This window comes from Eurypyga helias, unplaced genomic scaffold (assembly GCF_000690775.1).
Source record: "Eurypyga helias isolate BGI_N326 unplaced genomic scaffold, ASM69077v1 scaffold15735, whole genome shotgun sequence".
Lineage (NCBI taxonomy): Eukaryota > Metazoa > Chordata > Aves > Eurypygiformes > Eurypygidae > Eurypyga > Eurypyga helias.
This window is the reverse complement of record NW_010250919.1, coordinates 11,454-24,037: the sequence shown is the minus strand read 5'-3', so window position 1 is coordinate 24,037 and position 12,584 is coordinate 11,454. Positions and strand designations below refer to the sequence as shown.

Here is a 12,584-nt window from a genome sequence, read left to right as displayed (position 1 = left end):
CTCTCCAGGTGTTGCTGGGGCCCTGGCGGGATGTTCTTCCCTGGGTGCCGTACGCCCAGCTCTGCCGGGGTGTCTTGTCCCTTGGAGAGGGTTTGGTAGCCATCGCATAGGGCTGATCTCGGCCCTTTTTGCCATCTTCCCCACTAGCATCAGCTTTCTGGGAGCTCCTTGCCGCAGCATGGTGCTCCATCATGTCTGGAGAGCCCTCGGCAGGTTTCGCTCTCCGCAGCTCGCAGCCTTTGGTGCAAGCACTCGTGCGGCCTTTTCCTCGAGTCTTGCTTCTCCGCGCGTTCTGGTTTCTGCTCCAGGCTCGGTCGTGTGTTTCTTCAGCAAGAACTTGCACGCCTGCTGTTCCCTTTAAACACAGCCCACATGTCCTACTGCACCTCCGACTCCTTCGTCAGTAGGGATCACAGGATGGCAACTGGGTGCTTAAGATTCCCACCAAAATAATTCCGGTTCAGTTATTCGTGGTTTGTGTCCTCATCTTTGTCTCTCTTTTCCGGGCTCTGTTCAGCTTTTTCCTTTCCTCATATCAGTGTTGGGATGTCTCCTTTGCTCTCTCTCACGTGTGATGGCGCTCTACCTCCTGCCTGTGGAGTTCAGCTGACGTTCCTAGGACTGAAGTTACCTTCAGAGCTGTTAAAAGGCAACACTCGGGCTGTAGCACGTGAAGAGTGGGTGGACTTTGCAGTAACTTCTGTTGGTGTCACACAGATGGGGCGAGGTTCAACCCAGCCTTTTGCGTGTGAATCTCTTGGGCTAGCAGGACCGTAAGACGCGTGATAGCTGTCCTCTGCAGTGCAGGTACTTGCACAGCATCTCCGCTCTGCAGAGTTTATACTGGCTGGGAATCGTAGAATCACGGAACCGCTGTGGTTGGAAAAGTCCCTTAAGCCCACTGAGTCCAACCATTACCCCGGCACTGCCAAGGCCACCACTAACCCAAGTCCCTCATGTGCACGTGGCTCTGAAACCCCTCCCGGGATGGTGACTCCCCCCTCTCTGGTCACCCCCTTCCAGCACCTGACAGCCATCTTCGGGAAGGGATTTCCCCAATATCCAACCTAAACCTCCCCTGGCACAACTTGAGGCCGTTTCCTCTTGTCCCATCCCTTGTCCCTTGGGAGAAGAGACCGACCCCCTCTCTGCCCCCTCCTCTCAGGAAGCTGTAGGGAGCGATAAGGTCTCCATGAGTCCCCTCCAGCTCCTGTCCCGCTGCTCTTGACCAACCCCGCCAGGTCCTTTGCCGCTGGGCAGCGTTCCAGCCCTTCCTCCCCTAGTCTGCAGCACTGCAATCAGTTAGTTTCCCGTTAAAGTGGGTTGGAACGTGTCCTTGGAAAACGAGAATTGTAGAACTGCATCAAAACTGCAGGGAAGAAGGTTCCCAGCCATCAGTACTAACGGTCTTCGTTCAGTTTGGAGGCGCTACCTGTCTGCTAGCAGACTCTGTTTATGTTGCAAGCTCTTCATTAGTCTGTGTGAGAGAATTACTCTGAGTTTTCAGGAAACTTATGAAATTTATTGGACTGATTTATTCTTTCAGATCCTCCGACCAGCAGTGCAAACAAAGCCCGAGTGTCCGAGGGTGCTCACACCAATGCCTATGACGTTAGGACAGAGCCAGAGCAAGGGAACCTCTACTCGCCAGAGCAGACGTCTCTCCATGAAAGTGAGGGTCTGTTGTGTGCTTTCTAATAGTAGAATGTGTTGCTGCGTTCGCTGCCCAGAAACGGCCAGTTAAACAGATAACGAAGTTTGAAATGTTTTCTTTCTGTGCAGTTGTCCTCATGCTGGCTTCATGTTTACAGGGTCTGTAGGTAACTCAAGGAGTTCAACACAGATGAATTCCTACTCTGACAGTGGTTACCAGGAAGTAAGCAGTTTCCCGAACAGCCAGAACTTGAGCAAAGCAGAAGCCAGGCAGCAGCATTCCCTTACCGGAACCGCTAACAACCATCTGGTGAGGAGCTCGCGAGCGGAAGGGCAGACGTCGGTCCAGGTATGCTCAAAGCAGTGCCCTCTCTCTGCCCGTAACCCGGGGCTGGAGACGGTAGCGCTGTCGCTGCGCCTACCGTTGCCTAGGCTGGGGTCGATGTTAGTAGATCATGCTCCCTGCTTGGAGCAGGAAGGGCCTGCAGCAGGCACGGACCAGCTGGCCTTGGCGGTCAGCGTGGCTGCGATCGGGCTCGTCTGCTGTGGCTGGCATGAAGCGCGGCCTGGGAGGGCGCCTGCCTGCAGCGTGCTCTGGCGGAGCGTCGCTCCCTCACAGCTCAGCTGTGATGCTGGGGAAACCTGCTGGAACACAGCCTGTCTGCAGTGCTTGAGCGAAGATGGTGCCTGTGTTCCTGTGCTCGTGTTCGGTACCTTCTGCCGCACCCGGCTGTTTTCTCCTCCTCTGTCACGAATGAGAACGGTGGCAAGGCAGCGAGCGACAACACCCTGTCAGCTTACGCTAACACTCTTGGCGTTGTGCTCCTGCATTTCCAACGTGTTAGGGCAGTGAGGGAAGAAAGCGTAGCTGCCTGTTAGCATGGAAAGCCTAGTAAGAGTGAGGAACAGGTGCTTTTTTAATGTTAGATTGTCGTTTTATGGATTGACAGATACAGATTAGGAAGAAGTTGTGGGGAAAGTTGAAGGAATTACGATTAGGGTAAAAGTGCCTCTTGAGCTGCTTTCACACGCCGCTGGATTTTGTGCATTTCCTGTTGACATCTCTGTCTTGTGGGAGAAGGGTGTCCACTCCATGGCCTACTGGTGAAACTAATGAATGTTTTTGTTTTTAAACAGCCTTCGGTAAATATCGCCAGCAACCGAGTCATGAGGCGTGTCAGTTCAGTCCCATCCAGAGCCCAGTCTCCCTCCTACATGGTCAGCACGGGTGTTTCCCCTTCCCGGGGGTCGCTGCGAACGTCTCTGGGCAGCGGGTATGGTTCCCCATCGGTTACTGAGCAGAGATCCCTTGCTTCTCACACGTACTCATCCACTACTCTGCCCGCGCAGCGGGCGGCATCCCCCTATGCTGCGCAGAGACCTGCCTCCCCAACGGCTGTGCGGCGTGTCGGCTCGGTTACGTCCAGACAGACGGCAAATCCCAACGGTGGGACTTCCCAATACCAAACCTCGGCCAGAGTTGGCTCTCCTCTTGCCCTTACTGATGTGCAAACCCGAGTAGGTTCTCCATCCCAGACTCAGCTGGGATCTTCTTCTCCGAAGCGCTCTGGCATGACTGCGGTTCCGCAGCATTTGGGGACGACGCTGCAGAGAACAATTCATGACGTTGAACAATACGGACAGCAGTACGACATCTATGAGAGAATGGTCCCCCCGCGGCCAGACAGCCTTACAGGTCAGTGAAGGCGCTACAGGCAGCTTGAGGCCTGGTACAAACCTACGGCTGCGGAGCCGGTAACGCGACAGTTGTTTTACGGGTGAAACAGTGCAGCACTAGTAGTGGGTGTATCAAATCCATTGTACATGCTGACCTCACACACAGTCATACCCCGAGTGCCCCGAGAGTCCCATCTCTCTCGTTCGTAGACCGCCAGCCATGGCACCGAACTGTCTGGTTCAAGTGGCTACGTGAAATCTGAGTCTTCTGCACAGAGGCTGTTCGGTACTTTCAGAGCTAAAGCACGTTGAAGTGTCTGTGCAGGTTCTAACCAGGTAGAAGATACAAGGCTAGAACCAGCTTTAGGCCTAGTTCATCCTTAAAACACGTGGCTTGGTACCACGGAATTGTAGTCTGGTTCCCCTAGCATGTCCAGGCTGTCTCAAAGGACTCCAGCACAGGTAGCCGTTGTGATACTGGCTTGAAGCAGAGCCCTAAGATGCGGGACCCGTTCAGCTCAGAGGCGGTTCTTGGTAAGCTGCAGTTACCTTATGTTTCAAGTTCCGTGTGCGGTGCCGGTTTCCGTCTGATGCTCAGACCCGGTGACTTGGCAGTTAGACCGTACGCTCCTTTGAACAGGCTGCGGTCTCTCTTTTCTTTTGAGCTGTTGCACTGCAGGAAATCCCCAAATATTCTCATTCCCCGGGAGAAGGTGTAGGGTGTCTTCTCCCTCCCCTCTGCCCGCGAGGCGGGGTAACCTGCCCATTTGCTGAGGGTCAGTTTGACACGGAAGGCGGTCAAGTAGTTTGAGTGAAGGCGGGCGGCGCAGTCTGCACTGCCGGCTGCCCTCTGCTCCGGCGTACGGACGTCTACGTTCCCAGTACAAATCAGTTCAGTGTTCCCTGAGAGGGAAGAGCTCAGACGTGATCAGCTTTCTGAGAGGAAGTTTGGGTGGGAGGGGGAGGGCAGGTACTCTAGCACCCACACCCCTTCCCTGCTGGGTGAGCTGAGGAGGGGTGGGTGCGTGATCACGTCCTCCCTTCCCTCTGTGCGTAGTCCCTGGGAAGGGCGTCCCTGTGGCGCAGGTTCTGAGAAAACGGAACTGCAGGTGGTGCCTTCCTGTGAAAAGAGACGGGAGAAGGTGCTGAGCGCAGGGGCGCGCGTCCCTCGGGCGCCGCGTCCCCTCGGCTGCAAACGCTGTGCCCTCGGACAGCGCGGAGCTGGCAGAACTCCAGCGGGACTGGTGAAGGACTCTCGGAATTCCCTAGGCTCTCCCTGGTTTTCCACCCCCCTGCAGTGCATTAGTGCTTCCCTGCAGACTCTGGAATTGCAGCTTCCACAAGCTGGGAAGAGGGTGCTTTAGGTGGAAGCCTTGGAAGCAGACGGGCAGGCAGGGGGGCTGGCTAGGCAGTGCAACACAGGGACCGGGAAGGGAAGTCCAGGCAGGCTGTGCCAACCTTCACAAGGGCTTTTCCGCATCCTCGAGTCTCTGCTGCCACTACCAGGCAGCCTGTGCCCTTACTGCTGCCGGTGTTCCATGCTCGAGGTCATGACCCCGCTGTAGGCTGTGCCCTGCTTGAGAACTGCCAGGTTCCCAGCTTGTCACCGCTGAACCCTTCACCTGCACGTGCTGACTTGGCTTTTGCTCTCTGTGTTTTAGACTTTCAGCTCTAAACGCTGCCCAAAGAATGGAGTTGGAACCCATAAAAGTTGTTAGTGTATGGGCAAATCATTTCATCAGAGAAATGCTGTTTTGGCAGTGAACCTTTCAGTACGGATCATTGGATAGTGGAAAGAGCTTTAATGAAGAAATCTTTGTAATGTGGTTGCAACTAACACTTCTCTTGGCTAAAAGCAGGAAGATCCAAGCACGAGAGTGTTCTTATTGGTAATTGATGTGGGCTGAGTACGCATTTCCCTCTTCTTGGTTTTAGGCCTGCGGAGTTCATACGCCAGTCAGCACAGTCAGCTAGGACAAGAGCTGCGGTCAGCCGTGTCTCCTGAGCTGCACATCACCCCCATCTACGAGGGCAGAACGTACTACAGTCCCGTGTACCGCAGCCCAAACCACGGAACGGTTGAGCTGCACCAGGGATCCCAGTCAGCCCTGTACCGAACAGGGTCAGGTGGGTAAGGGCCTCCAGACCCCATCCGTGGGCTGGGTGCTTACGCTTGCTTACGGGAGCGTCTCTGGAACCTGTGGGAAACGTAGGAGATACCAAAAGCCGGCGCACTAGGAAAAGCTGGATGTTACAGGATAGCAGAAACGAGGTTTGAAGGACTTGAAATAAGGAGCAGGAGTTCAAAAGCTTCCGTGAGGTTTGCAGGACGTTCCTGGGGCTCTGTCGCTGCCAGCGTGGGGTCAGAACGGTCCGGTTTGATGTGACATGTGCAGGTACATCCACACAAAGCTGTTTTGTGGCACAAAAAGCTTGTTGCTTCCCCTTGCGTTCTCAGTGCATCATTCCCTTACGCGCTGAGGGGCCTCGTATTCGCTCCTTGATGGATGCAGACAGACACGCTGGAGTTCCCCACCGCCCCTTGGCAGGGACAGTCCTGTGCACCCGGCTTCACGGCAAAGAGTGGTGCTATAATTCCGGACCTGATGCTGGTGGGACCTGGGGTCACATACTGGAGCCGAAATGTTTCCGTGGGTTTCATAGAACTGCGACTCGTCCCTTGCGAACGCGCCGGCTGTAGAGCGGCGTGGGAGCTGTGAAGAGAAATGTCCTACGTGTTGCTGTGCGGTTTACTCTTTAGGGCTGATTAGTAATTTGTGCAGTGGAGTAATTCCCAAATCTCTCAGGTTGTTAGTGCTCCACCTCGGTAACTCCCGAAGTGCCCACCTCACACGGCGTGTTTTCACACGGCTTTGTGGTGCTCTTTCCGTAACTGAAGTACTGAGAGGGCGGGATGGTCCCAGTTCTCCTGCCCTCTGCCGCCCGGAGCAAGCGTGCCTGGTTTGGCAGGATGTGGCAGCAGGGGAACAGAAAGTGGCACCCTGCGCAGTCAGGGAGATGCATGCTCCTGCTTTTACCGTGATGGCTCAAACCTGTGAAATCCTGCCCTCTCAGGGAAGACGTACCTGGGGTTTGGGAAGGGAGAGTGTCATGCACACTAGACACGGTTTTGTGTGCTGATTTGTCCTCCCTCTTGACTGCAGTTGGCAAACTGACCTCGCCGCCAGCAATTGCACTTCATTGCAAACCTCGAGAGGGTTTTGCATCCCGATTCCCGCTTGGTGGTCCCAGATGTGTTTCATACTTTAAGTACTGGCTGGGGCAGGCTGAGGCACGAGCCCGCTGCCACCAGACCTGTAGTTCTGTAAGTGGCCTCTGGGCCTTGCCCGGGAGGCTGAGTCACTTAGAGCTGGCAATAGCGCCCAGCATTGGGCCTGGTGCGCGCTTCTCCGGCTGGGGTTGGGGTTCTGCTGACGCTTTTACCACGTACTGCCTCTGCTCTTCAACAGACCTTTGTTCCCGCTTTGTTTTAACACTGGTTTTATACTAGGGGTCGGAAATCTGCAGAGATCATCCAGTCAGCGTAGCACACTCACATACCAAAGAAATAATTACACTCTGAACACAACAGCTACCTATGCGGAACCCTATAGGTCAGTGCAGTATCGCCTCTCAGAGTCCAGTTACAACAGGCTGCAGCACGCGACGCCCGCCGACGATGGGACCACGCGCTCTCCGTCCATAGACAGCATCCAGAAGGACCCCAGGCAAGTCCGTTTGCGCACCTGTGCTGTGATGAGCCTGTATGTACATCCCTTGCCTGCATTTGGCACCTCGCGGTGCGTGTTCCAGTTTTACGTCGTTTGAACCGTCGTGACTAGCTCGGTGTTGAGATCCAGGGCAGTGAATGCAGTCTGCTTGCTGCAGAAAGAAAGGGCAGCTTGGGGCTTTTAGCTGCTGCGGTGTTTTTCTTCCCTGTTTATCTTCATGTAGAAGTTATTGCAGGACATACTTAGAAATCTGGTGAGAATTGACTGGATTATTCCAACTCCTTTTGGGTAACTACAGAGCAACCTCTGATGTTGTAGTAAGCTTTCTCTGTACAGGAATCAGGGTTTGAAGATGAGAAAGTAGGTACCTAATTAACCTGAATGAATCTTTCATGAGCAGCCTGCTTGAATTTCAGAGCGACCTAAGTAAACATCAGTGTCGGTGTCCCCTCTGAAAACCAGCCCGCGTTCCTGTTTTTCGGGAGCTCCCCGTTGGCTGCCGTGTGGGCACGGGCAGGTGCAACGTTCTCACTGCAGTGCATCAGACACTGTTCATTAGAACCTTGTGTTTCCAGGTGGGAGTGCCGAAACCCCGTCCGTGCAAAGCTTGGACGGGTTTATGGTGCTGTTTGTCTTCGGTGATGGGTCTGTGATTGCCCTCGGGTTGGCGGGTCGCTGAGGCAGCTTCAGGACGCTGCAGGGTGATGGAAGCACACGGCACGCTCTCTGGTTTGGAGGGAGCCGAAGCAGAGCACCTCGCAGGGAGGGCATGGCCCCCAGGATGAGCGGGAGTCTCGGTGTGGAAACGTCAGGGCACCAAATAAGCTCAGAACAAAGGCAGCTGAGCCTGTGGTCAGGTGGGAGTCGCGCGCTGACTCCCTGTGGGCTTTCCAACAGCTCGGAACATCAGCTCGTTGTTCTCTGGTTTGGGCCTGTCCTTCAGGCTCAGAAACACAAGCACTGTTTGATTTGTTGTTTCGTTTCAGTGGGAATTAATAGAATTCTTTTTTTAGTAGCTGTTGAGAGGATTCATTCCATTTAACGGAATGGTACGTTCATCCGAATGACGTTAACAGGATAATCCTGCCTCTCCGTAATGCTTGCGAGCTGCACGCGACCACTGCCCGTATTGGCGTGGCTTACGTGGGAAGTTCCTCTTACTAGGGATGCTTCACCCTCGTAACCGGGGACTGTGAGGAAGCTGTGACTCAGTTTTCACTCCTGATGCACCTCCTTGTCCTGTGGTTTCACCCTGGAACGGTTTTCCCTTCGGCTCCAGCCTCTTCCAGTTGGAGTTGCACGCTCAGCTGTGGCAGAGGGGCGTGTGTTGCCGTGGGCGCAGCCTGGGCTGTCGGAAAGCATCACTCTAGAGCAGAGGGGTTGTTCAGCAAGCGATCGTTGTGTTAGAAGGACGTTTCCTCAAGTTCTTCCATCATTAGTATGGAGAAACGAGCTTCGACGTGGCTGAGCAGCCGGCACGTACCTGACTGTGCCCCGGTTGGTGGCCGTAGGAATCCTGGGCAGGCCGGACTGCCTGGGCTGGCTGTAGCCCTTGAAAAGCCCTGCCAGTGCTGGTGCCAGAGAGCCTTTGTGGTGTATTTACCTGTGTTTGAGAGTGGGAGAACTGAGAGACTACTCTTTTTTCTGCCCGCCTTTGCCAAAGGAAGGTCACCCAGCAAACGTTTCTGTGTTTGTGTCCACATCCCTGCCTTGGGCACGGATACGTCCAAGGGATTTCCCAGGACTTGTCTGCACAACATCGTTTTGTTTAATGATGGGATTTGGTTTGAATGATTTTACGTTTACGTTCCCCAAAGTGCTCAGATTATGTGAACTTCCAGCGTCTCTCCTGGCGATGGGATTTCAGGCCGTGCAGCTTTTGTTGAGGTACGGTTGGCTTCAGGCTGGGAAGAACGTGTGGTGTGGAAGAGCTGCGCCTGAGCAGCGCCGTTCGGGGGTGCCTGCAGCGTTGTACGGTTAAGTCTGGGGAGGGTGCGTTGCGTTTGAGTCGGTATGCTTGTGCTGTGCTAGTGCGTGGGATCCACAGCCAAGCTGACCCGAGAACAGGGGCTAGAACGCGGCCTCTTCCAGCGGGAAGACTAAAGGCTGGTGTGACGCAGGTGTTCTTGGCTTCCCTCCCAGCCCCGACACTCCAGAACGCGAGCAGAAGTGTTGAAACGCTTGCGGTGCGGTAGTCGCTCTGCTCGGTCGCTGGGCCGTTAACTAACGCCTGCTCTCGATGTGTTGCTCTGCGAAGGGAGTTTGCCTGGCGGGACCCAGAGCTGCCCGAAGTCATCCACATGCTGCAACACCAGTTCCCGTCGGTGCAGGCGAACGCAGCTGCCTACCTTCAGCACCTCTGCTTCGGCGACAACAAAGTGAAAACGGAGGTACTGTCGAGGGCCCTTCTCTGCCTGGGGGAACGGTGACAAACGAGACCTCTCACCTCTTCTGGGGCTCTCCGTGGTGACGCAGTGTTTCCTACCCCGCTGGGGGTGTGTAGCAGATGTTTGCCGATGCTGAGGTGCCTCGGTGTGTGTAAAAGCAGATTTTCCCCGTCCTGAGAGGCTGCATGGAAATGATGTGGAAACACTTGGCGTTGAGGTTGTGTACCACAGCAGGACGGTCACGTAGGTCTGCCGGAGCCTGCTTTGTGTAACCCCTTGATGAGTGAGAGACTGAGAAAACCAGGAACTCTGCCAGGCTTTCCATTGGTTTTGATCAAGATATTATAAGGAATCATAGGGACTGAGTGACCCATCAGGCAAAGGGAAGGAATCCAACCCTAGAAATCCCCAGAGGGTGCCGTTTGCGTCAGTCTGTGGGGTGGAAGGATCCATCTGGGGGAAAATGACGGTTACTGTGGGAATCTGTAGAATCCCAAGAGCTGCTGGCTTGGCAGAGCCGCTGGGAGCTGTTGATGTGGAGGAGTTTGCTTCCCTCTGTGGTCTACGTGCAGGCTACCTGCTCTTTTCAGGGTAAACGTTGCGGTAATGAATTGGTGCGGGGTGGGAGCCAGCTCAGTTCCCTGTTGCTGGGAGGCGGATGGGAAGCTGGGGCTGGTTTGATGTTCCGGTGAAGATTGCAGTGATGATGGGATGTGGACAGATCTGTAGGTAATTTTGCTGCTTTATAAGGGCCGTGACAGCTTATTTAGGAATTCTTGGGCCATTATTTGTCTACAGGTTTGTCGACAGGAGATCTTGGGCTTCACAGCAAGTTTCAGTGCAGTGCAGCAAGTTACTGGGATTCACCAACAATGTTTCTTCCTGAACCAGGACAGAACGTACTTTTTGTGAATAACATAAAAGCCTCTTAAATCTGCCGGGTGAAACGGGTGCTGATGGTCTCCTTTGACACCCTGGGTTCTAGGTGTGCAGGCTGGGAGGCATCAAGCACCTGGTTGATCTCTTGGATCACCGAGTCCTGGAAGTCCAGAAGAACGCCTGCGGCGCACTGAGAAACCTCGTTTACGGGAAGTCAACGGACGAGAACAAGATAGCGATGAAGAACGTTGGTGGGATACCTGCCCTGTTACGACTGCTGCGGAAGTCTGTCGATGCCGAGATAAAAGAGCTCGTAACAGGTGAGTTTGGCATAGAAACAGTCAGAGAACGGTGGTGCGGATGGGTTTCGGAAGCGGCCGAGGCTGGAACAAGAGGTGACTGGAATGGAGCGCATGGGCTGGAGTTTCACTTGCACCTTGGTGGGTTTGTGACTGCGGGATCACTAACTGATTCCTGACAGTTCCAGTGTCGGCACAGAAGCCTGGATTCGGTGACCCTCGGGGTAACTGCACTGAGGGTCACTTCCCCGGTGTGATTCCCTGACACACTCCACTGGGGCTTGGGTGGGTGTTTCTCCATGGACTCCCCTTTCATTGCAGCCTTTTTTGTCACCCGCAGGCAAGTCTTAAATCAGATCTTGCAGAATTCATAGGTTCGACCCAACCTGTGTAAACGTGTTGAAGGACAGAAAATGGCACGTACGGGAGTTGGGGAGCATCTGGGTGGGCAGCCTGTTGGTGGCCGTGGTGAGTGACTCTGCTCCCAGGCCCTGGCTCATGGGGTGGCAGTGGGCTGGTAGCCCATGGACTTCTGCCTGTGAAGTGAGTCTGTCAGCAGCCGCTTGGCTGACCACTCACCCACCAGCAGCGCTCAAGTCGCGTTGCGGACTGTGCTTCGCTTTAAATGGTCTCCCGTTCGACGTGATGCCTTTCCAGTTGCTGACTGCGCGTTGTATTGTTTGCCAAGTCTCCCCTGACCTCGCTCCGATGGGAATCTCTCCCCAGGGGTTCTCTGGAACTTGTCTTCATGCGACGCAGTCAAGATGACAATCATCAGAGACGCTCTGTCCACGCTGACGAGCGCTGTCATCGTGCCACATTCTGGGTGGAACAGCTCTTCCTTCGACGATGATCACAAGATCAAGTTTCAGACGTCCCTGGTTCTGCGCAATACTACCGGGTGCCTGAGGTGAGGAGCTGCTCTGGAATAATCCCTTCACGGTTGTGTTCTCCAGCAAGTCATGGAATCACGGAATGGGTTGGGTTGAAGGGACCTCAAAGCCCCCCAGTGCCACCCCCTGCCATGGGCAGGGACACCTTCCATAGCCCAGGGTGCTCCAAGCCTCATCCATCCTGGCCTTGGACACTTCCCGGTATGGGACACGCGTGTTATTTCCATGTTAGACTCTAGTCTTTAAGACAAAGAGCTGTTGCATTCTGGCAGTGACGTGCAGTTCTGTCTTTTCGGCAGCTTTTGTGTCTGGGGTTTTCCATATTAGAGAAACATGAAGAGCTCAGAGTCAGGCACCAGGAGATGTTGACTGCAACAGCGAGTGGTGGCGTTTTGGGTGTTTTTTTGTATAAATTACAGTCGTTGCACGTTTTCCCTATTAATTACTGCAATTTTTGAGTTGTGTGTAGGGCTTACGAACATTATTTAGGAAAAAGCTATATTTGGTGACTATTTACTGTTTAATTTCTTTTGTTTCAATGTATACGTTGCAAGAATGATGTTTGTGTGCGCACAGCGTCAGGAAGGAAGTGCTGAACTATTCCCCCTGTGACTTTCCCCAGTGGAAGTGTGGGGGAAGGCATTCGGGGTGACACGAGGCAGGACTAAGCTGCCTGGCAGGCTGGTTCGGGGGGCTCGGGGGAGCGTCTGAGCTGTTGCTGCTCACTGCTAGGGTTTATCACGTTCCCTGACGAGGTTCACGGGCGCTCCACGAGGGAGCAGCGTCAGCGCACTGTGCTTACGGAGAGCGGGAGTGGCTGGGTTTGCCGGTAACCCCCTGGCTCCACACCACCCCGTGAGCTACTTGGCTGCTCGCTGGGTTTTTCAGGGTGAGGGGTTTGCACTGCTTCCGCTCACCGGGCTGTGCCAGCGAGGTAGTGCCGTCGTATGCCCGGAGAAAGGGCCCCTCTGGCCAGGCCCGGTGGCCTGTCAGCAGCGGTACGGTCCTGAGCAGGCGCCCAGCCACTTGGGCTTGGCAGTGGTGGCATTGATGGCAAATATTTGT

General features: G+C 54.6%; 1 protein-coding gene across 1 annotated transcript in view; it reads left to right on the top strand.

Annotated features, from left to right (window-relative positions):
• The window catches only part of PKP4 (plakophilin 4), a 23,015-nt gene that overhangs the window by 2,889 nt on the left and 7,542 nt on the right, over window positions 1–12,584 (top strand). The window contains exons 2-9 of the mRNA XM_010151835.1: window positions 1,547–1,672; window positions 1,812–2,002; window positions 2,791–3,349; window positions 5,266–5,457; window positions 6,842–7,058; window positions 9,319–9,451; window positions 10,434–10,647; window positions 11,353–11,536. Of these exons, the coding sequence (XP_010150137.1) occupies window positions 1,844–2,002; window positions 2,791–3,349; window positions 5,266–5,457; window positions 6,842–7,058; window positions 9,319–9,451; window positions 10,434–10,647; window positions 11,353–11,536 (1,658 nt within the window). The 5' untranslated portion in view covers window positions 1,547–1,672; window positions 1,812–1,843. The remainder of the gene's footprint in view (window positions 1–1,546; window positions 1,673–1,811; window positions 2,003–2,790; window positions 3,350–5,265; window positions 5,458–6,841; window positions 7,059–9,318; window positions 9,452–10,433; window positions 10,648–11,352; window positions 11,537–12,584) is intronic.